This window comes from Aspergillus udagawae (genome assembly GCF_001078395.1).
Source record: "Aspergillus udagawae IFM 46973 DNA, scaffold_8, whole genome shotgun sequence".
Classification (NCBI taxonomy): Eukaryota; Fungi; Ascomycota; class Eurotiomycetes; order Eurotiales; family Aspergillaceae; genus Aspergillus; species Aspergillus udagawae.
The window spans coordinates 1,533,577-1,557,182 of record NW_025091271.1 but is presented as its reverse complement, the minus strand read 5'-3'; the positions used below and the strand labels follow the sequence as shown (position 1 = coordinate 1,557,182).

Sequence of the window (23,606 nt, the reverse complement as noted above, 5' to 3'; positions counted from 1 at the left end):
GGTTGGCAACAACGATGAGTTTTTGAATGCGGGTAACCAGAATCAAAGGTGCTCATGATAATTCCGACGGGCTGGCTATCGTCGGAGCGCCAAGCATCGCCGATCCCGGAGTGTCCTCGGCTATGATGACCGAGCTCATGAGGCCTCTACAAGTTTACGATCGAGTGTCTACGATTTGTACTCGCTTCTGGGAATACATTGCTCTCCAAAGGGAGCTTTTAGAGTAACCTAGAAAGCAGAAAATACCATATCAGGAAAGAGACTTTTTGTTCTTCGAGGGGGTATTGAGAACACGCCCTGTGTCTATATCACAAACTAACACACGTGACATTAAGTACGCCGCGGCAAAACCCGTATCTTGGACAAGGACAACATCCGTAGAACACCAGTGTAGAAGCAATTATGAAATCGACTTTCTCTTCTTCTTCGAAAGCCCTGATGCCACTTTCTCTGCGCCTGTAACCTTCTTGTTACCAGACTCGTTCCCATCCTCTAACGCCTTAGCCTTCTGCCGCTGGAGCTTCTCTTTTCTTGCGGCCATGGACGACGCATCGTCATCCTCATCAGCCTTTGGCTTCTTGGCCTTCTTATTCTCCTCGAGTAACTTCTCGTCATCGCCAGTTTGCTTGCGCTTCTTGCCAATCTTCGTACCCTCGATAGCCTTGACGTCCTCCTCAGCATCTTCCACAACGTCACCCTCGTCCACCCACAATTCGCTTGCCAGCCAAATTGGCATGGCCATAGTATTAGCTCCCTTGATATGAAGAGCCTTGATGTTCCTCCAACCCTTCGTAATGAATTTATCCGTCAACCCCTTGACAACAGCTTCAACATTCTCGGCGAGCTGCTCTGGAGTAAATTTAGATGAGCCCACACGAATTGCGGCCGTGGTAGCAGGCGCAAGCTGTACGGCGGCGCAGTTGAGCGTCTTCTCAATCTCCTTGGCGACAATGGCCGGGGACGCGAAAGCACTGTCATCTTCCTTTGACTTCTTCTTCGGGTCTTTCTTGACCTTCTTGCCATCCACTTTCTCAATTTCGGCAATGCGAATGGGAATTGGCCGCTTACTCGACTTGTAGAACACCTTTCCGAGAGTATTTACCAGTCGCATGATAATCCGGTCATCTGCGAGGAAAACATCGTGCTCAGAGAGTAGCTGACGACGACTCTCGAAACTCTGATATCTAGCCTTGAGTTTCGAATAACCAATAATCCGGTCAATGCGAGAGGAGAGATGCTGAGGGAAGGAAGGATCGGCGACAATGTTCTTGACCGAGCGCTGAGGATCGGCGGTGATAAGACAGATACTTAACGACGGCGAGGCATTGAGGGAGTGTGGAATGCTGATTTTTCCGGGTTTCAAACGGTTCTTGTCGACAACGTGCTTCTTCGTGGTGAGCACAAGCCAGATCGCCTCATTTTTCAGCGCAGTGTCTTCTTCCGAATCTTCATCGTCGCCAATAAGTGTCTTCTTTGTCGCTGTCTTTTCCTGCTCTTCCTGTTTGGACTTGATGTGTTTCAAGAGTGCGGAAGACGCTCTAGCGACCTAAATGATTCGTGATTAGTAAAGAACTGGACTGTGAGGGTTACGGGGTGGTAGACGCGGTGACATACTTGGCTGTTTTCGAGCTGATAGGGAGACCCAGAATCCACTTTCGTGGTGAGCGCTGTCGAGGACACCATTTTTTCAATCTAATCGACTGCCGTTGCAGAATTCGAATATCTCAGTTTCTGCGATAAAGGAAATCAAAAAAATTCACGGGAAGGCGGTAGGCAAATTTGTCCGGTCTTGGCATGGACGTGTCTGCTTAGTCATGTCCCTCATCAAAATAACGTTAGTCAACTAGCACCGGACATCGATTCACCAGCAAAACTCATGGTTTTCTAAACTTTGGAAACATCCTGAGAATTCATCTCTAGGTGATGAAGCTCTTATATTCAACGAGAAACGGAGGCCGAAGACACCAGTTGGTGCCTGTCCTCTCTTGCGATATCCGAGGTGTGACTAGGATAAGCAATAATCTGGGTGCTGGTCATATGCCCGAAGGTATGCTTCAGTCGACATACTTGAGATCTCCTACAGATCATGCAAGCAAGGCCACCCTATTCACGGTACGATAAATCTGTGCCTGTCCTTCGGAGAATGCTTCTGGCTCTATTTTTCCAGCAAAGAACGTCTGACTCGCATATATATGTCGCAGGGATGAACATACATATATACAACTGAGCCAGGAGGACAACCACTCTTTGGACAATCATATATAGCTTATGTAGTTTACAGGTCAGATATCAGCATCGACTTTGCCCCAGTGAAAGCCATGTTATCCAATGTTTGGCGTATCCTAGTTCATCTTCCATCGTTTTGTGCTCATGAATGATCCAAGTATGAGCGTCTTGCGTCCAACATCGGCAGCTGTCTGAGTCCATCTACGACTGCGCCTGCCACCGACAGGCAAGCTGACTGGAACTGTGGCAAGATCATCAGAGAGATACGTTATACAGATACTCGATAGATGTGAGCGGTATAAATATCAGCGATATTTGCCTTTGTGTCACCTCATAGCTCGCTTTCTTGACAGCTACTGCGGGGCAAGTGATGAAACACATTTGTGGTAGGGGCTTGGGCCATGAATAAGGTGTTTACTGCATGGATCAGAAGACCTGATCCTTCAATCAGTAATCACAGTAACACTCCTATTCCTCATCAGAACATTCGGAGTATAGTGCCGTAGCACAGTAGCCTGGTTTAGCCTTGAGTGTACTATTCCGAGCAAAATATATCTACAGGCGCTTGGAGGATGTCTGACGAGCTAATGAACTTAAACTAGAATAATATTACGATTGACGATTTGTTTACGACTACTCGCATGGCAGATCTAAAGAGTATCGACGAGATTTGACAGAGGCAAAAGACTCATCTAGTTACTTGATTAAGTAACTCTGGAGATCCCCCCCTTAGTCTATCCTATCCACATGTGAGGGAAAGGCCTCGAATGTACCGGCAATGGGCATGAGTGGCATTTGCTTCGCCAATGCAACTTCTACAAGAGAAAGAGGCCGCAGGGAGGAAGACCGGCTTCGAAGCTTTATCTTACATATATATTTAACGGCTGGCTATATATATTGTTACCTGGCTCGTCGGCGACAGATTCAGTACGTTGGTGTTATTGAAGCCAGTAAGGTAGTCCACTAGCGGGAAACTGGGCTTCAAACTTTCGTAGTCAAAATTAGCCCTAGATTTCGATCTTGATATTCATACTTACAGGTCAACCTATTCCTGGCAAATTGATATCTACTCTGTAATGCTCTCAGAATGGCCCCGCACTACGAGTAGAAGCAAGAATGTTCCGAAACGTGGGCAACGGGGCAGATGACTAAGTTACCGCCCACCACGTCTTTGTACAAGTCCCCCACGTACTCGGCAGCCAGCAGCCTTGGTCAACAGTCATCAGTAGCAGCACGAACAAGGGAGATTTAAAATATCGCCTGCGAAAAAAAGAGCAAGCCTGTCTGCGACATCATATATTAGGGGGAAATGGATGCTCATATATTGACCAATTGCTGGTTAGGTTTCTAAATCACCTTCGTAACTCCATCAACTGTGTTGCCTAAGGTAGGCTGGCCCTTGTACCCACACCATGGGGCGATTTTGGGTGTTCACCTACAGTACTTCCTTCACGGGCCATATGTAGATAACAGGCACGCAGGAAGCTGCATGAATCAGTCCCTATATTTTGAGAAATAACGAATATCACCCCGTAAATAGCCCGCTAGCTCAAGATCGGGCAGGATCACTAAGGTCTTAACCAATCATCTAGAAAATCGTCTAATCAAAAACTCCGTAGTAGGTACTAGAGGTAAGGTGCAGGAGGTATCTACGTTGCCAGGACCAGCAGAGATTGTGCGGATGGGAAAGGTAAGACATGTTCAGAAATTCAGGTCGTTAATCCAAGCCGTCAGAATGTTTCTCGACTATCAAAAGTTGAGTCGTGGTCTGGCGACCTGCAACGTCCGATCTGCTCCAGCTAAAGTATTTACCAAGGGAAACTATTGAGTTTTTATCACTCAATCCCAAGATACCTTAGGAGGAGTCTAGGCCTCATTCACCAATTGGATTGTTATTCCATCTGCCACCAAGTTCGACTTCCTGAAAAGTAGCGCTTGAACTTCATATTCTATTTATTTTTGTCGAAAGTTAGATAGATACTACTGGAAGAACCATCCCCTATTTTGTGGGAGCGTGAGGAAGTTTGGATCCAATGCAGATCGAAAGTGGATTTGTTTCCACAATCCGCGTTTCCTCAGTCGCTGTGTGTGGTTTGCTGCTTTTATTGAAAAGTGCAAGTACACTCCGCGTCATGGCCAAAGCTGGATTGACCCTTTTTTCGTCGCCGTTTTGATTGTCGCATTATTACAGAAGAACTCACCTGACAACTTGCTGTTAACTTGACATCACTGTTCCTCCTGCAATACTGCCAACATATTTGCCTCGCTGTATCATCAATGCCAGCCAGGACCAGGTACCTTGCATATGCAGTCATGCACATCAATCAGACATGAGACAACAACGCCTTGGACTGCTGCTGGGAGTGAAACCTTACGGCGATGGGATGGTTTGAGCAGCCATCTGATTTGTGATTGGTGTGCCTGGCTCGGGGGTTGTGCCAGATTTTGCACGGCCTGTGCCAAGGGTTCCAGTGTGATTGGCCAGACCTGACCATGGTAATTTCGGCAAACGCCAAGCTCAAGCCGACAGGAACAGGAAACGAACAAACATCACACACGGAGGCTAGATAACTAGGTAATTAGCTACTCCGTACAGGTCAAAAGTAAAAGGATATGACCATCCCCAGCAGCAACCCCTTGCCCAGAGTCTAGTGGAGATGTTCCAGTCTTCGAATTCTGGAGTTTAGAGGTCGGGATTCTCGTGTTTAAGGGGAGGCAACTCGGCTCTCAGCCACTTGTACTTAGGTAGAATTTAGATACCTACTTAGACTACCGTAGTAGTCAGGATACGCACCACAAACTGTTGTAGACACGTCGGCGTCCCCACTGTGGCTGCTAATCCAAGAGTATCTCACGTTGTCCATGGATGATTTCAGAAGCGGGTTTCTAACCTTGGGTTACCGACCTTTTTCTCGGCGAGCGTACCCCTGATGAAGGTATGACCAGTAATAAGACGTACCACACCAGTCTTACATCAGGCTCATTTCCGTCAACCATTGATTTGAATCTCCCTACAGCCAGGTACCAACTATCTCCAGGGCGCTAAGAAAACAACAACAGTAACACGAACAAACGGGAGGGCGCCAACTGATTTACTATTGACTTCGTACTATGGAGATCCGTACAGTACTATCTAGTCTGTATGCCTGGAGCCTTTGACCCCATTAACCTTCAGTCTTTCTCGCGGAGTGGGGCCCCCTATTTCTATTAGCATGATTATTATTATGATTAATTTAACACTTACAGTAGTAGTCTTATTGACTATCAGCCTTTCTGTCTCTGTCCACTGTTTCCAGCGGCAGTGCCACCCACACACTTTCTCTTTTTCAGCCCCCTGGAAGGGTCTGCAGTCTGCACTTACGCCTTGTCCCGTAGCTTCCCCTGGACCACTATTATTGACTAACAGTCTTTCTCTGACTCTACTTACTCCTCTTCAGTCCCTTTGATTCCCTCCCTTATTTTTCTCTCTTGCGATCTTACGTTCCTCCAGAGAACCTTGTCTTCTCCGGCTCCTGTCCTTGTTTGTGAGATTCCTATCCGACCAGAGGGACTTGTCTTCTCTCTCGCACGCTCTTTTGGGAACCTCGTCTTCACTCTTTGAAACTCTCATATTCACTTCTAGGTTTCGACCTTTTGTTGCGACCACAACTTTCTATACCAAGTCTTACCACACGAGCGCGCCTGGGCACTTGCGACATTGAGGTATGTGCAATTGACCCTCTTGCATCCTTGTCTGCTTTCTAGATTTGCACCACATTAGATTGTGGCACATCCGTGTTCATCTCTGAAAGGTCTGACTCTGAGCCGCGAGGCATCAGAGACAGCAATAGACTCTTATGTATCTGTGCCAATGGCGCTTGTTGCATTGAGTGTATGAGAATCTCAGTGATCTAATGAACTGGATGCCTTACAACTCATGTCTCTGAACTCATTTTCTCGCTGGAGCGTACGCTAATTGGCATGGCTATAAGATTACCGACATCTTGGGCGCGATATTAGGGACGTGAACACAATGAAGTTCAATACCGTTGCTCTTACTCTCGCCACGGCGGGTTCCCTGGTGGCCGCTCAACATCACCACCAGCATCGTCACCACCAGCACAAGCGCGAGAACGTTGTTGAATCCGGTACCACCGTCGTGCAATACGAGCTAGACGGAAAGCCGATTCCTCTTCAAGAGGTGTGTGCCGGTCTGGCTGATGGCACTCTCAAGTTTGCCGACAATGACCATCCTACTGCCGTCTGCGACAACCTGAGCAGCTCCTCTGCTCCTGCCTCCACGCCTGAGGTCACCCCCACATTTGCCCCGGCCAAATTCATCGAACTCTCTTCCGTTGTCACCCCGGCCTCCTCGACCTCAGCTCCAACTTCGGACGCAGTCCAGACCCCTGCCGCCTCTAGCAGCTCTTCTGCCAGCTCTTCCACCGCCACTGGTTTGGATGCCGACTTCCCTGATGGAGAACTTGACTGTTCTACCTTCCCATCCGAGTATGGCGCTGTTCCTCTTAACTACCTCGGTCTCGGCGGATGGTCTGGTATCCAGTATGTCTCCTTGGCCGACAAGGTTATCAGCGAAATTGTGACGGCCGTCACTGGTGATAGCTGCACCTCTGGCGCCATGTGCTCCTATGCTTGCCCGGCTGGTTACCAGAAGTCTCAGTGGCCTACTACCCAGGGCTCCACTGGCCAGTCTGTTGGTGGTATTGAGTGCCGTAACGGAAAGCTCTACCTTACAAACCCTTCTCTTTCAAAGAAGCTCTGCATTCCCGGCGTTGGAGGTGTCCACGTCCAGAACACCGTGGGCGAAACCGTCTCTGTTTGCCGTACCGACTATCCTGGTTAGTTTGACCTTTCACGACACTTTATCCTGTCTAACGAAAGCTTTCTAAGGTACCGAATCCGAGACCATTCCCCTTGGCCTTGGTGACAATGAGCTCCAGCCCTTGACCTGCCCCGATGGTGAGACCTACTACAAGTGGCAGGGCAAGACAACCTCTGCTCAGTATTACGTTAACCCTAAGGGCGTGTCCCCTGAGAAGGGTTGCCAGTGGGGCGATGGCAGCCTGCCCATCGGCAACTGGGCTCCCGTCAACCTTGGCGTCGGCCAGAACAACGGCAAATGGCTCTCCATCTTCCAGAACAGCCCCACAACGAACGCAAAGCTTGACTTTAACATTAAGATCAAGGGTGATAACCTCAGCGGCTCCTGCAAGTACGAAAATGGTGTCTTCTACTCCGAGACCGGTAGCAGCAGCTCTGGGTGCACTGTAAGTTCGAGTCTCCCGGCCATGTTGAGAATAGTTGACTTACATACCGTCTCCAACAGGTCGAGGTCATGTCTGGTGATGCCACCTTTGTCTTCTACTAGAGGATGAAGTCGTCCAGCTTCTAGTGCGTGCCGCCGTTGTGCGTAGATGGTAATGGCCGCCTCACATGTTCCGCCAATCCTCCGTGAGACAAGACCATTGAGCGCCGCTCATCCGCCTCATGAACAATTACCCAGTGTGCTTGCTTTCTTCTGTGTATCTTACTATATTACCTTATGTGGCGTGAACTCAAGTTCTTGTCACATCTTGTCATGTCTTCGACCTTTTGTTAGAGACATTGTGGTTAAATTTTATTCTCCAACTTCAGAGCCAAGTATCCCGGTTTATTTACCCTCGTCTATCTCAATTGCACAGTGTCGCTTCCTGCATGTTTTGTCGTGTTTCAGAGGTCTTGTCAATGACTGTCCGCCTCTTGTCTTACGTTGTGCGAAATGTTCAAATTTTCCAAATACTTAGAATGTAACCATCTCCTTTGCACTGAGCTTGGAGCAAATTTTAGACATAAGTAATGTGCATCTTGCGTATCCTCCCGGCTCAGCCCAATAAACCCTACTGTAAAGAGGTATATAAGGGAGGAACATTCCACCACAGTACAGTTTGGCTGCGATACGCATGACACATGCAAAAGTGAGCAGTTGGCAATATTGATGGTAATACACTGTATTCTTTGGGTGGAGAAGACAACATCAGTTGGGGATGGAAGGCTGGGAGTATGGTGATGGCTGCTGCAGCGTGCTGCGAGTACCTACGCATTGTGTAAATGGGAGTAGACGAAAACATAGAATCCTAGAAATGCTTCCTGTTGGCTTGAGTACCACGGTAGCAGGCATGTTCTATGATATGCCGCACGGAACTAAGTCATTTCTATGCCAAAGAGCTCCTTTGGCAGATACTGACACCGCTGCTGCTGTCCTTAGACTTGGAGGGAGTCCGAATGACAGGGACTATCTCTCTTGTCAAATTTGCTTTTCAACTAGATGGGCCCAAGCTGCTGGCCTCACATCTTCCAGGGTGTCATCAGTAGGTAGACTAAGCAAGGCACGAACAAAAATGCATGGTACCATCCAATGGAGCGCGCATTCCAGCAAAGCGGCGCAGGCACTGACCGACGGCTGACCATATATCACGTGATCATGCGCGAGTCACGGGGACTCGAACCATAGAACGCGGGAGCATATGAGGCTAGACGCGGCGGACGCGCCTTTTGCATACACAACACAGATCTTGTATGCAGGTATGAGCCATTGAGGCATGGTTTCTATCAGCTCATGCTTCACCCTTTCTATCTTTTGCTTGGCTTGAGAATCTAAAGGAGAATCATGCAGTACGACACATAGTTTGAAATGGCCTTTCAGTGAGGCTGCGCGAGGTTAGCGGTGGAGCTTCTGAGCCCTTGTCGGCGCCTATCGAACGCGTCTCAGTCTGTAAGCGTGCAAATCCGCGCTGGAAGGACGAGACGTTCCGCTCCGGCAGGCATTCCTGCACCACACACCAACTTTCACCCTTTTCTTCTATGCCTCGTACTTGTTCTTTCTCGCAGGCCAATTCTCTTGTGCTTCCCAACCTCCTGGTCGTCATCCTGGGGGGAAGCTTCAGTTCTTTCCTTTTTGTCTAGGACAAGCTTCTCTCTTTCCTTTATATTGCTGTCCTGTGATTATTGTGCCATAGAAATAGGCCCCTACGCGGCCTCGACGCGAACCTCAGTCAATATCTTCTCTCATTAGGAGTTTGCTAGAGGTGCCTAGAAGCTTTTTTTGTCTTTTGTTTTTATCTTTCAATTGATTTGGTCAAAGTCCATAGCATCATGGAGTCTTCTCCTCCAAGGAGCAGTGCCACTGCTTCTGTGGTAGGTGTGAAGCGTCCTGCGTCCTTGTTGCCTGCTTTCGAGCCATTGAGCTCGTCTCCCTCCCTTCCTCGGCCACAGAAGCGTGTGGCTCGCGATAGCCATGGCATAGTATCAACCTATCCTACTCCTGTCCCGACCTCGTCGACCCATATCATGTCCTCGTCACCGCCTCGGATGGCATTGTCACGGTCTGCATCACGTCGTACTATTGCTCAGTCAGGCTCCGAACGCACTCCATTGTCGACCGTCCCAACACTGATGCTTCCTGAGAGTGGAGAGCCCATTTTGATGGGGAGGTCTAGTGCATCTTGTCACCACCAATTGTCCGCCAATCGGATGATATCGAGGGTTCATGTCAAGGCCACCTATAAACCGGCACCTAACCCATTTGATCGTGATAGGGTGGAGATAATGTGCATGGGGTGGAACGGGGTTAAGCTTCTCTGCCAAGGCAAGACATATGAGTTGGCCAAAGGGAAGACGTTCACGTCCGATATCAAAGATGCGGACATCATGGTGGATGTCCACGATACTCGTGTGCTCGTGCAATGGCCACGGAATGAAAGGAAGGACTATGCTTCAACGGACTCAGAGCAAACCTGGGAAGAGACAACACCAAAAGGCCCCAACCAGTCTCGTAGGAGCCTACAAGGCAGTCCCCTTGCCGAACGACAGCGTCTGGTTTCCCCCGTCTCTCCGTCACCTGCGGTGCAGTCACTCGTTCCTCCATCCTCGCCTTTGTTTACTCCTACCCGCTCGCGAAACGCAGTGGTTGTGTATGAAGATGAAGCATCTCCAGTTCGTCGTGAGCTTTCTCGAGATGTGTCATCGCCTCGAGCCGCCCATGAATCCGCACGTCTGGCGGATGTTCTCCGAAGCTCGCAGTCCAGCGATCTGAGCGACCTTAGCAGACCCGATGAATTCTCGGACCACGACGAGGAGAACGACCCAATCATTCACTCCTTCGGTCCTTTCGGCGACAACCTCCTTCCCCGCATGGCATCTTTCTCCGCAGATGAATCACCACTGCGAGGCCCACGCCCTTCTCGGCCTCTTCAGCCTACTCAATCTCCCAAACAGCCACAACGACCTTCCGAGAAAGACAGCTCGGAACGCAAGTCAGGACTGACTGACGAGACCTATGAGAGAATCCAGAACCATGCGGCGAATCAACTTGCTTTCTCCCGCCTGTCTTCGACTCCATTCTCAATTATACTAAATAATCTTCCTCCGGCTCTGTGGAAGCGGGATGACCGGTCCAAGCAGGGACCTTCAAGCGAGGAAATTCGCGCCATCATAGAGTCCACCAAATGTATTGGCAAGGTTGCACGTGAAGGAAAAGATGCCGCCGGCAAACCACTTGAAAGCGAATACTACTATATACCTGACTTCGACGACGATGATATGCGACGTGAAGCAGTTGTGAATGACCTCAGGAAGCCAGGTCTTCGCAACTGCCGAAAGCAACATAAGGTATGCTTCAGGTCCTGACTGATCGTTAGTTATTAATTTGCTAATTTTTGTACAGCAATACTTCTGGCGTAAGCCAAAATGAATCAACTGTGTGAAGTCCAAGATGGCGTCGTATTCGCCGACATCCCGATTAAAAGATTTGCGGTAACCGTTCTTAGTACATAGTTCCATTACCTCTGTTTATTCCTTGTGTTTTTTGCAGTTCGAGGACTCGCATAGCGTGGCGTGGGCATACCCTGTTTGATTTTTTCATGTTGTATGAAGGTGTATGATGTATGGTGGACCGTTCTTCTCATCTAGGTATGATGCCTTGTTTGTTTAATCTGCGCCTCAAACAGTTGAGGTGCGTTCTTTTGTACTCGTGCGATTTCGTACCACGTCCCTTTCCTGACGATCGGGCCTATGATGCACGCTGATGGTTCCAGCATTGTCGTTCATATGGATATACTGAAAGTATTGCGTGGACCGAGCGTCTTTGCAAAGCTTCTTGTCAGCAAAGATGTCTCTTTCCATGTACTAGATGAGCTCGGCTCTTCAATAACTGTATGGTATGAGGTCTCGTCCAAGAGAATAAAAGTATTCATCACTACATTACCTGCCGTCCTGACTTTCGAACCATTTGCTTTCTTTCATAGAGGTACTTGTTACACTTTCGATCCATTTTTTATCCGATCAGTTGAATCAGCTCTTCATAACTAGTATCACGTGACAATTGTCATACAAGGAATTGTTGGCGATAACGCATCATCCCTGCTCGCTCTGATATCATTTGCTGTTGGGCCTAGAGAGGTACCTCGCGGGGGGTGCTGTGGTAGAAATAAAGAACTTGTCACTATCTTGTACCTCAAAAGTCTAATATCCGGCCAATGTAACTTTCACACAGTCGCCACAACGTATGACATAGCATGACATTTCCGTCACTCTTCTGGCACCTATATTAATCCCTCTAAACTGTCATACGGATGTCTGATTTTCTTTATGTCTCGCTAATCTAAATTCACTTTGGTGTGTGTCTGGAACACGGTCATTGTTATATTCAATTGAGTAAGTCATGTCCCTTGACAGTCACTGAACTAATGCCTAACCCATTACGTTTCGGCAAAGGCAGAAGAAGCCCCGCATCAGTAGTATAGTCCAGTTCTATCCACAACATCGTCTCCCAACAGAGCAATGTCGTCCACAGGCCATCAAGGACCGTTCGCTGAACCCACCTCTGAATCTCAGACTGTCCTGCTCCCTGCAAACCCGTCCGTGAGCCGAAGCAGTGAGCCTCTTCCCAATCCACCAAGTGCCAGTTCTCAAGGCCGCTCCTCGGAGAAGCAATGGAAGCCGACGATCAACCGTCAACAGAGCTGGAGTGAGCAAGATCAGAAACATGAGCTTCAGTCTAGGCTGCTAGCAACAGAGAGAGGGAAAGAGACGGGGTTCACGGAGATATTGCAGGATATGTAATATGTAGCAGTCTCTTTGAATCTATCTTTTGAGCCTTGTTCTTGGTGATTGCTGTTGGACAACATAGCTTGCTAGCTCAGTAGGCATCTGCAAAGGGCTTGATTTCTATGAACATGAAAGCGTGCGTTTGTTCACCACAAGAAACAGTAAAAGCGATGTCCATATCAGTCCGTCATCAAGCAAGAGCATGACCAAAAAAGTACAGCACCTTCGCTATGCTGGAATTTTAATCCTAGTATTTCTCTAATACTTGCATTAAGTTGCATGGAATAAAAAACTAGAATGAAAGGAACGCACTGAGTTAGGGCATTAAGAGAGCGCTTTGCTGGAATTTATAGTAAGTGGAAGGGCGAACTCCGTAACATCCCAAGGGTCCAGTTTCACTGCCAGGACCGCCTTCGGATCCCACTTCGCCGCCGCAGTCAGGCAAATAAGAGAATCATCTTCATCTTCAACAAACACTTTATAACTTGACGCACTGAGGGCGTCTAGCTGTACCATACGCTGCGCGCCATTTTTCACCGTGCTTCACCAATGTGGCATTCAAGTCACTTATGCGCTTTCCTTTCGGACTCTGAGAAAGGACCCCACGACAGTTAAAATCGCTGCGGACAGCAGCCGGCAATAAGAGATGGAACGTCAGAGAAAGCGTACGCATTTTCTTTGCATAGCACTTGGAGCCAAACCAAGCTCTATTTGATATCTGACAATTCTGGCATATCTAGGGGAGCTCCGTGACCTGAATGAACGAGCCTGGGTTGGAGAGAGTGGTAATTACCTCCCCATTCAATGGCAAACTCCGCTGGACGCTTTCCTCTCACAGTAATCTAACTACGTATCGAACTAATTTACAGATCTCTTTCCGGTCAGCAGTTCGCTTGATTCGTCGCTGAAGAAGAATACGGCCTTTATCAAGCGTCTTCGAACAGGAATCAATGCACCAGTCCTGCAAACCTTCTTGACTGATATCCGCACTTTGTCGCTCCACAAGTACCTTTCCGAGATCATCTCCGCATGCTACGAGGGTCTCTGCAAACTCAAGTCCCCGGGGGAGATCGCCGCGGGCGTGGAAGTCACAAGCGCACTGCATCAGCGATTCGGACCCGACGAGTTCACGAGGCAAATCGGTTGGTTGCTAGGTCGCGGTCTCAGCACACCTGACAAGTCGCAGCTCAGAACCCTCAGCCAGGAGTTGCGCGAGCGTGAAGAGAAAGAAAGGCTCTCCAGACATCGGATACTGCTTAGGGTGGTCACGGAGCTATGGCTTGTCGGAGTTCTGAGGACCCTGGACGACATCGAAAGACCGGATGACCTGGGTGCCAAGGGCAAGGATGGTGTGGTCAGTATCGGTGGAAAAGCGACAGACGCCGTGTCTAAGCCTAAGGCGACGCCATCTGCAGCCAAAGATCACGACAAAGAAGCCGAGCCGTTCCCCCTGGAGGTCTTGAAAGATCTCCTTGGTCACGACCGTGATCATGCCAATCTGCCACTTGCCGTCTTATTTGCCAAGAGCTTTAGTTGGGATATTCTCGGAGCGAATCTGGTCGACGAGAGCCGGAAGACGGTTGATGCGGATGGGACCACGACCTCTGTTGCTCCTTCAGAGACAGTGAATGGTGGAGACGATGCGACGGCCGCCGAGAATGACACCCCGCTTGTGCCGGAGAAGACGCAGCTTCGCTTCAGGAGTATTCTGAATCGGTATCTCGAAGATGTCAAGGCGCACGTCGTTCGCGACCAGAGAGCATTGGCAGCGCAGAGTCGTCGAAATGCGGAAGTCTACGTCAAGAGTGGCGAGATATTCGAGGACCGTCAAGCAAATTTTGACAAGCAGAGCAAGTTATTGGAGAAACTGGTTGCAAACACTCAGGTGCTGTGCGAGGTTCTAGGAGTGGAAATGCCAGCCTTGGCTGAGCAAGAAGCGGCTGACTCTGCTTCGAGTGGTGGGATCGGCCTTGTGAAGACGTCGGAATACCTGCGTGGCCAGGGCGAAGGTCCCGGTATTTGGGAGGATGAAGAGGAACGCCGGTTCTATGAAAACTTGGTTGATCTCAAGGGAAAGGTACCGTCGGTCCTGCTTGAAGATGGTAAGAAGAAAAAGTCCGACTCCGACGATGCTGCGAAGAAAAAGACAGACGGCGAATCTACTCCCGATTCCAGTGCAGAGAAGCCTGAGAACGCAAGCCAAACACCAACACCGGAAGAGAAGTCTGCTGCGGAGGCGGAAGATCAGTCTACCGCCATCGCCAGCAAGACCGTTGGAGCTCAGGTAGACGCTCTCTTGGCTAGACTCCCTGAGCTCCAAACAAAGGACCAAGTTGATCAGCTGGCACTCGAATTTTGCTTTCTTAACTCCAAGGCGTCGAGGAACAGGCTCATCAAGGCTGTGTCAGATGTCCCAAAGGGTCGAGTCGATCTTCTGCCATTTTATTCTCGACTGGTTGCAACCCTCGGGCAGTATCTTCAGGATATTCCTCAAGGCCTAATAACGTACCTCGACGAAGAGTTTCGCAGTCTTCAACGTCGGAAGTCCAAAGAATTCCTTGGCCAGGTTCGGATGACCAATATCCGTTATTTCGCAGAGTTGACCAAATTCGGTGTTGTTCCGGAGCACATTATCTTTCACTGTTTCAAGGTTTCCCTCGACGACTTTTCACGCATGAACATTGAGATTATTGGCCATCTTCTCGAAAACTGCGGACGCTACCTGCTTCGGAATCCAGAAACATCCCCGCGGATGGCCTCGTTTTTAGAGAAGCTTGGCAGGAAGAAGACAGTCCAGCATCTGGGACAGCAAGAAAGAATGATCATCGAGAACGCAATGTATTATGTCGACCCGCCGCCGCGACCTGCTATTCAACAGAAGGAGCGCACGCCTATGGAATCCTACATCCGCAAGCTGATTTACCTCGACATGAACAAGCGTAATTATACCAAAATCCTGAAGTCGATTCGGAAGCTCCACTGGGAAGAACAAGATGTAAGCACACCCTACGCCCCTTCTCCGTGTGCGAGCGACACAAATTGCTAATCTCTTTCACCAGGTGGTCGATATCTTGGAGCGTGTCTTCAGTAAGCCGGTCAAGGTCAAATACGGCAATATCCACCTTCTCGCTATCCTTGTCAGTGCACTTTATAGGTATCACCAGGACTTTGTGATTAGTGTTGTAGACAACATCCTTGAGCAGATCACGCTGGGACTCGAACAGAACGATTTCAAGTTCAACCAGAAGCGTGTAGCTGAAGTGAAATACCTCGGGGAGTTGTACAACTACAAAATGATCGACTCGCCCGTGGTCTTTGATACGTTGTACCGGATTGTCACTTTTGGCTACGGTAAGCATCATTGGATTCGTTGTTTTCTATTACTCACATATTATGTAGAAGGTGGCACTCCGATTCCTGGAAAACTCAACCCATTAGATCTACCAGATGATTTCTTCCGGATTCGCCTGGTTTGCACTCTGCTGGACACTTGTGGTCACTGTTTTGATCGTGGTTCTGCTAAGAAGAAGTTGGATTTCTTCTTGATCTTCTTTCAGGTACTGCTTCTTCCCGCTCGGTCTTCGAAAGGAGTGGTTGTCTAATATTTTCGCAGTACTATTATCTTACAAAGGACCCTTTGCCTATGGACGTCGAATTCTTGATCCAGGACACCTTCGCTATGGCCCGTCCTCAATGGAAGTTGATGACTGATTTGCAGGAAGCCACGCAGTTGTTCAGTGAAGCAGTCGCCCAGAACTACAAGACTCAGGATTCCGAGAGGCCTATGGAGCCAGATGAAGATGATGCAGAAAGCAGCTCGTCTGATGACGGTCTTGAGGATGATGCAATTCCCGAGGCTGAAGAAGAACAAGAGTCGAGCGACGAAGCTGAAGTGAGTTTCACGTCCATCAGGGCAAGGTTGCCCCAAGAATCGTCACTGACGCTATAAATACAGGTCTCTGGCCCTAATGCCGAGCAAGATACTGACAGTGAATCCGACGACGAGCAGATCTTTGTCACTCGTCAGGAGGAGGAGCGTGATCCTGAAGTTGAGGCTGAGTTTGAGCGCGAGTTCGAGAAAATGATGGCGGAGAGTATGGAGTCTAGACGGTTCGAACGCAAGGCTGTGTTCGATATTCCTCTGCCCATGAGGCGTGCCGGCCGTGAGGCTTCGGCGGGTGATGCAGTGACTGAAGCGCCTCCCGAGCGAACCAGTACAATGGCCTTCTCTTTGATGACAAAGAAGGGAAATAAGCAGCAGGTTTGTTGCACTTCTTAACCATATGCATTTCATGTTGCTAACAAGCCATAGACTCGTACAATTGATCTCCCATCTGACTCCAGCTTTGCAATTGCCATGAAGAGTCAGCAGCAAGCGGACCGTGAAGAGCAGCAACGCATCAAGAACTTGGTGCTCAATTACGAAATGACTAACGAGGCTGAAAACAATACTGAAGGTGAGCATCGCTCTATTCGAGCCAGTGTTCGTTATCTGACTTGCGTTTAGTGCCTGAAAAGCGTACCCCCCCGAAGCTTGACAAGCCTGGCTCGAACCGCACAGCTTTCCGGTCTAGAAAGCTCCAACTCAGCGATGTCATTTGGTAGTGATCCTCTGTTCTACAGCTGGACTTATTCGGCTGCACATTGCTCCATAATCCCTCATCGGTCGATGTTTGAGGCGGTTGAGTGCGCTTCTGCGCATCAACTTCGTTATCGCCAGCGAACTTCTGATGAGTGGCCATTGAGTATCACTACGTCGTGTGATTTTGACCTTGGACATCTAGTGTTGTCTTACCTCCGCATGTACCCAGCGTACACTACTGGAAACACTCCATGCCCATGCTACTCGACTATCGAGAAGTCTTTGTGAGGAGCATGATATAGCCTTCGTATGGTATGGTTGATGTCACGGATTGGATTTCGGCGGGGATAGTTGTGGTCGTTATCGGGCTATTATGCTCTACGGTCTTGTCTTGTGGGGTCGAATCGCCACAACTCAAACGACAATGGCTTTAAAATGCCAGTCTTTGAGTCCGTGAAAACTGGAAGCAAGATATGGGTGCCGCTGCTTAGCAAGCGCGGACAAGGAGAAGTCATGAGGCTGGAGCCGGGTCACCGTCTTCAGCTGAAGCATCTATCCGCTTTGCGTGTCTTGAACACTAGATTGCAATAGTCCAACGAAGTATTGATTTATCCGAACTCATATTATCGAACCCCGTAGGGATAGATCAGAGACACATGATACGGGGCTATGGTAACTCCACAAAAGGCTCTATTTTCTATCGCTCCTCTTGCTGAATGGCCAGAACATAAAGTACAATAAGTTACATGATGGAGTAGGGTAATCAAGAGAAAGAATCAGATGCAGACCAAAATGGAGATGATGAAAAGAACACCCAGACGGATGGAAAGGAAATATCGGTCATTCCGTTAGGAGATAGTGCAGGAAAGAGAGCGATGAAGGTATAGTAGTACACGGCCTGAATCCCACACGTCCCACCCTTTCTGGACCGTTCAACTGTTACGAGAGAAATTTTGTTCTGCTCGTCACATGTATTAATCTATCAAGTTTGGGACTGCTCATTTCTCCGTCTGCTGGGCCTTGGTGACATCGCCGTTCTTGCCTTCGGTATCGTGCCAGGCCTTGGGAATGAGGTCTTCGCTCTCAGCCTGCTCAGCCGTCTCGGCAACTTCCGACTTCACCTGAGCGTGAACGTCTTTTGCGCGGGCCCGCTTTTCTTCCGGGTGCGAGGAGGCATCGATCTCAGCGGCGGGGGTGCTGACGGCGGGGGAAGCGGGCTGCTCGCTGGGTTCTGAGACGCCGGCTGCGGTGGCAGCTGCAGCGTCGGCCTCCTCGTCATCTTCGAGCTCGGCACCGTAGACGTCGGGGTACCTCCGGAAGCACTCTTGCATGCCCCTGTCACATTAGAAGCGTTGGTTAGTACATGACTGCATCCCGAGCGATATATCCAGGAAGGTCAGGATAGAACGAACTTGAATTTGTCAATGCAGTCCATGCCCTTGGGTTCTTCTGTGGAGTACACAAAACAGCTGAACGCAGCCTTGAACTCCTCACCGCAAGGACCATGAGCCATGCCACCTAGGCATGGGCAGTCCCAGTTGATCTCGCCAGTCTCGGGGTTGAAGGCGGCTTCCTGGCTGGCTTCGTCTTCGAGTTCTTGGGGCGACATCAGAGCGGCTTCTGAGGCGGGTAGGGCCTCTTGCTGTGTGGGCTGCGCATCCGGTTGCGAGACGGCCTTCGATTCTGCTTGTCTTTCTTCGCGGATTCTGGGCTTGATGGAGTCGAGGGTTGGGGGGTGGGTTTCATCGGAAGAATCCGGTGTGCTCTGCTTGGAGCGGAGGGAGACTGTGTCGTTGACCAAGATCAATTAGTATGAGATTCATCTTACATGTGTAAAGCAGTTTGCTATTATCAGAATCTTGCTCGTTCAGACGCAAGGTCCTAATTGGGTAGGAAAGGAAAAAAGCTATAACCGAATCAAAGGTAACGATCACAACCGGGATTTCGCACATACATGACGGCTGCTCGGCAAAGACATTGCTCGTGTTATAGTAGTATACAGCTCCGACGGCCAACCCCAGACGGACAGCGGTATTCTTCCAACTCCTCGACTTGGTGTTCGGGGGAGCAGTGCTTATCAATCGTCTGCTGGCCGGGCCGCGGGCTGCGACACCCTGCGCGCGGAGGAGAACTCTGGTCGCGGGACGGAACATGATGCGGAAGGGGTGTGAGAAAATGAAGCAAAGAAATATGAAAAGTAAATACGAAACCGACTATGCAGACATTCAATCGGTATGCGAAATCGAATTGAGAAGGATATGGCCGGCCAGACCGGTGCGCGAAGCGGAGAGAAAGACGATGTGGACGAATTGGTGATGTCCTGCTGGCCTGAGGCTCATAAATTTCCACTTTGAGAGTGTGGTGGGTGGTCACGTTTCGATCTGGCCAATCAGATGATGTCCATATCTACTTCCATCATCTTCTTTTTGCAGGTGCTTACCATTATAGGAGCTGCGCTGATTAATTCAGTCTTCAGCTCATGACCTTGATGACTGACTTGATGCTTATGAGGCTGTTATGTAAAATTAATCTCTGAAATAAAAGAGAGATGTTTAGTGCTAATGAAAGTTGGGATGCCATAATGATACATATATGATGTGAATGAGAACATCAAGATCGAAGACTAACCTGCCAATCTTGTGTAGTAGTAGATGAGAAGTGAAACTGTCAATGTCAAGGCTTCTTCGCTAGATTCTCTCGTATGAAAAGCCATTCTGCTTGCCAGATCAACCATCACCAGTCCCTTTTGAAATCTACTACATCCAGGTTAAGCCCCTCCATACAGTTTTTTAGTAAAGGTAGACTTTTCCCAATTGCGGCAGAGAATCGTTCTTCAACTCAATCTCTCCCAACCCCAAAGATAAATTCAGCACTTATGGGTCTCAAGTTGGGAAAGTGATCGCCTGTCTTACCAGAGATACTGAGATACCCTTGAATGCCAGTGGGTGACATCACTGCAGTAAGAACATCATTGTATCGCCATTCCAGCCCGAATACCAGTGCAGCCAGACACAGATTGAGCTCGATTTCCCCCCAGACGAGAAACTGATCAAATCATCCTGGAAATTCAACTTATCAAGCGATAATGTCAACCGAGTGGGATCCAACTCAATTCTTCTGCGACTCCAGCGAAGCCATTGCTCCATTTGCTCTGCTCGTCCTCAACCAGCCAATCAATGAAAGAGCCTTTGCAGTCCTGAAGAAACATGGTATATGTGCCTGCGCACAGTGCAACCCTCGATACACGATCCCGCATAATCAAAACCGAATTAGCTAACTCGTTCCAAGCATGCTTCACCATCTGCGCCGACGGCGGCGCAAACCGCTTCTACGACATGATGCACAAGCAGGGAAGGGAATCCCAAGAGGTAAAACCACCTGTTCTACCACCAAGACAGCATCACCGCAGACCTAACAAGCCGGAACCCAGTTACCCAACATGATAATCGGCGATCTGGACTCCATCCGCCCCTCCGTGCGTTCGCACTACGAGGGCCTGGGCGTCCCCGTCCTTGAGGATCCGGATCAATACTCGACGGATTTCACCAAGTGTCTCAAGTACCTCCGCGCGCAGGCAGCTGAGATCATCGCTAAGCGCGAGATTTCAACGCTGTCGCCGTCTGCGCAACTGGAGATTCTCATTATGGGCGGCCTGGGCGGGAGAGTCGACCAGGCGTTCTCGCAGATCCATCATCTGTATATGATGACGAGGGAGGTAGCTGGAGAGCCGGCCATGGGGGATCTGTACCTGGTCTCCGAGGAGAGTATCACGTTTATTCTGCAGTCGGGAAGGCACACTATTTGCACGGCAAGAACCAAAAGGCCTGGTGTGTATCCTAAGCAGGCAGAGGAGGAATATTATATGCTGGAGGAGAACGTCGGGATAATTCCTCTGTCAGGACCGGCGAGGATCACGACGCGTGGATTTGAGTGGGATGTTAAGGACTGGTTGACTGAGATTGGAGGCCAGATTAGTACGAGTAATCATATCCGAGCTGATGAGGTGACTGTGGACACGGGGGTTCCTGTTCTATTTACGTTGGAGCTAGCGCAAAGATTTAAGAGGATGCGCTGATGGAGTCTCCAAGTTCCGAAGTTGCTTTGTTTTCTCTTTTCTGTTTGTTCAAATAGACCCTCGCTGGGACGGTGGTTGACACATGTATATATACCCAAGATACAATATATAGGAATCTGATTCGAAGACGTCGGTTATCCCGAATCTGTGGGCTAGAACTGCGAGATTCCATATGTTTGAAAGCCGTAGACTAATATATTAATCAATTGATTCCGTGACACCAAAACCAACAAAGTGGATCGAATATACTGAGTATAGTGACAAGAAGACGACAATCCAGAGATACAACCAAGGCGCCTCCCTCTGAAGCGAGTACAGAAAGGACCAAAAACTGCAGCAAGACCCAGACAGACATCACGCCATATTAAACCCCGAGAAGAAGATATCCAAGAAATGAGCTTCGACTCATCCTGACACCTGAGTGGAGCGAGAAGCCTCCTTGTTCAACTGTCCGACCCTCTTCGCCCTTCCATCATTTTCTTACCGTTGATTTGCTGATATATTGCTTCTCATGAGGCCGAAAAGTTTGCGCCAACCGCGTAAGAACGCATCATCCAACGCAACCTAGAGCGGACCCCGCCGCAAGACAATGACAAGCACAGATCGAAGCATATATATCTATATCTACTTGCGAAGAATAGCCTCGTAGAGAGTGCCAACAGTCCCAATTGCAGCAGTGGTAAGCATGCCTGGCCAGTGGAAGGGGACGGATACATTCACCCTCTCAATGGAGAAGTTGCTGTATAGACCCATAAAATTGAAATGATGCGCATAAACCACGTACGCAATGACGGCTTTGGTGATATTGAAACTGAGCGGATCGAACTCAGGACGCGCTTTGTGGCCCTTGCGCGTCTCAGGCACGGGACTCCCGCTTGCTTGCAAGCTGATGTTGAAAAAGTAAGCAAAGAGCAATGGTAGGAGGTAGCTCGTAAGCAGCCACAGGGAGAACGGGGCCCAAAACGCCCCATCCACAAGCATGAAGAGATCGGGTACCCTGAGAGCGAACTCAGGGCTATTGATCGCCGGCACAGCAGGGATAGTGGTCAGATAACGGATGGGGATGAGGTCTTTCATAAGAAAAACGCCTTCAACGGCCATCACGATGGTCTCCACAGCCCGTACGCTGCTCATTTTCGAGCGCACCCAGTTGGAGGATTCCTGTACGCCCGAACGGACCCACGCGTCGTTGATGCGCTCGCGCCATTCGGCGGTCTGCCGGTCAATCGCATCTGTGACCAAAGCAGGCGATAGTGGAGGCTCGACAGTAATTTGCGAGCGCACAGGGGTCTTGGTTACAGCAATGGCAGCCTGGTTCGGCGTCGAGGCCACCGAAGCTTCCGAGTCGTCCCTACGCAGCAAAGTCAATGAAACTGTCGCTAATGCTACATGCGCATATCCAAGGTATCGCGAAAGCCGGCCACGTGACAACGCAGCAATGCGACAGACAAGGAGCTAGAAAGGACATGAGAGGGTAGACACCTACGTCGCTTCAACATCCTCCTTCTTTGGCTGTGTCTGCCTCCTACGCGTTGTTCCAGGCGTGGCCTTCCGTGCGGCAGCCGTAGCTTTCTTCGGGGCAGGCGTGAGGTCGACCCCAACAGCTTTCTTGACCGGGGAAGTAACGCGCCCGGGCGATGACGACGACGCGCGCGTCCAGTATTCCTTCAACTCGGGAACATTGATCAGGATAGATTGGTTATCTTGGAGAAACTTGTCGAGCGCGACGGCCAGCGCGTCCTTGTTGCTGTAATCCGCATAGCTGCGCACAGATTAGAAGCGCTCTATTTTATTATACTGGGACTCCGGGAGCGTACTCATCAAGTCCAGCAGCGTGCGCGAGGTCGTTGACCTCAGACCTGCGTAGCTTCTTCAGCCAATTCAATCCGTTTGACATGGTGATACGCGCGGGTAGACGGGTAGACCAAGAGTGTGGGGACCATGCGACGGGCGCAGAACACAGAGTAAGGGATGGGTTGTTTATATATATACTGGAGCGCTTATCGAGATCGGTACCGAGTTCACGGAGCAAACAAGGTAAACAAAAGTGAAACCAGGGGAAATCGAGGGATTCAATCTAATAAGTAGATGGGGATGGAGAGAGACAGAGATGGTTGCATCACCGCCGGAGACAACAGAAGGCTTGACTGCCTGAGGGGGTGACTCGTGGGGCTGGGGGCGCTTTGTTTACATTTAGCCCGGGTTGTTGTGGTCGCGCGGTTCGGCAGCCTCGCCGTCATTGGCCCGGGAGCGATCAACATTCAATCCTCTCATTACGTTTCTTTGTTCTTTCTTCCCATTGATCTATTCTCGAGAACACGGTTCATTCATTCTATTTCTACTGGGGTTCTTTATCTTGTTTCGATACCCGAAGAGAAAGAGAGGATTGATCTATGGTACACATTGAATAATTAGGCACCGTCTAAGAGTCTATGCGGGAGAGGAAAGAAACAAACAAATGCCGTACCAAGACCTCTCCAGAAATGGTACATATACATAGCAACGATGACAGTGATGATTTCTGTCATCTTGTCATGATGCGCAAAGCGAGGAGAGGTTGGTCCGATGCAGAAGGGGAAAGGAAATCAACATGCCACAACCCCGCCAGAACGCCCTGCAAAACATAGCCTGCCAAGGCAC

At 49.5% G+C, this 23,606-nt stretch overlaps 7 protein-coding genes across 7 annotated transcripts; 4 read left to right on the top strand and 3 right to left on the bottom strand.

Annotated features, from left to right (window-relative positions):
* Positions 1-400: 400 nt before the first annotated feature.
* Positions 401-1,683, bottom strand: Aud_010020 (uncharacterized protein; the record flags this gene model as incomplete). The annotated part of the gene is made up of 2 exons (XM_043294863.1): positions 401-1,546; positions 1,615-1,683. 2 exons carry the CDS (start codon positions 1,681-1,683, stop codon positions 401-403), a joined length of 1,215 nt encoding a protein of 404 aa, XP_043150798.1.
* Positions 1,684-6,238: 4,555 nt separating this feature from the next.
* sun1 (SUN family protein UTH1) lies at positions 6,239-7,594 on the top strand (the record flags this gene model as incomplete). Its single annotated transcript, XM_043294862.1, has 3 exons — positions 6,239-7,064; positions 7,117-7,493; positions 7,553-7,594. The coding sequence occupies 3 exons, from the start codon at positions 6,239-6,241 to the stop codon at positions 7,592-7,594; spliced, it is 1,245 nt and encodes a 414-aa protein (XP_043150797.1).
* Positions 7,595-9,357: 1,763 nt separating this feature from the next.
* Positions 9,358-10,954, top strand: fhdA (putative transcription factor Tos4; the record flags this gene model as incomplete). Its single annotated transcript, XM_043294861.1, has 2 exons — positions 9,358-10,872; positions 10,928-10,954. 2 exons carry the CDS (start codon positions 9,358-9,360, stop codon positions 10,952-10,954), a joined length of 1,542 nt encoding a protein of 513 aa, XP_043150796.1.
* Positions 10,955-12,955: 2,001 nt separating this feature from the next.
* Aud_010017 (regulator of nonsense transcripts 2) lies at positions 12,956-16,914 on the top strand (the record flags this gene model as incomplete). The annotated part of the gene is made up of 9 exons (XM_043294860.1): positions 12,956-12,974; positions 13,050-13,094; positions 13,179-15,304; positions 15,369-15,660; positions 15,709-15,866; positions 15,923-16,201; positions 16,265-16,570; positions 16,622-16,766; positions 16,817-16,914. 9 exons carry the CDS (start codon positions 12,956-12,958, stop codon positions 16,912-16,914), a joined length of 3,468 nt encoding a protein of 1,155 aa, XP_043150795.1.
* A 975-nt stretch (positions 16,915-17,889) lies between these two features.
* Positions 17,890-19,044, bottom strand: Aud_010016 (coiled-coil-helix-coiled-coil-helix domain-containing protein; the record flags this gene model as incomplete). Its single annotated transcript, XM_043294859.1, has 3 exons — positions 17,890-18,226; positions 18,304-18,676; positions 18,846-19,044. 3 exons carry the CDS (start codon positions 19,042-19,044, stop codon positions 17,890-17,892), a joined length of 909 nt encoding a protein of 302 aa, XP_043150794.1.
* A 932-nt stretch (positions 19,045-19,976) lies between these two features.
* On the top strand, positions 19,977-20,966 carry Aud_010015 (thiamine diphosphokinase; the record flags this gene model as incomplete). The annotated part of the gene is made up of 3 exons (XM_043294858.1): positions 19,977-20,100; positions 20,180-20,259; positions 20,322-20,966. The coding sequence occupies 3 exons, from the start codon at positions 19,977-19,979 to the stop codon at positions 20,964-20,966; spliced, it is 849 nt and encodes a 282-aa protein (XP_043150793.1).
* A 624-nt stretch (positions 20,967-21,590) lies between these two features.
* Aud_010014 (uncharacterized protein) lies at positions 21,591-22,863 on the bottom strand (the record flags this gene model as incomplete). The annotated part of the gene is made up of 3 exons (XM_043294857.1): positions 21,591-22,317; positions 22,453-22,728; positions 22,784-22,863. The coding sequence occupies 3 exons, from the start codon at positions 22,861-22,863 to the stop codon at positions 21,591-21,593; spliced, it is 1,083 nt and encodes a 360-aa protein (XP_043150792.1).
* Positions 22,864-23,606: the final 743 nt, after the last annotated feature.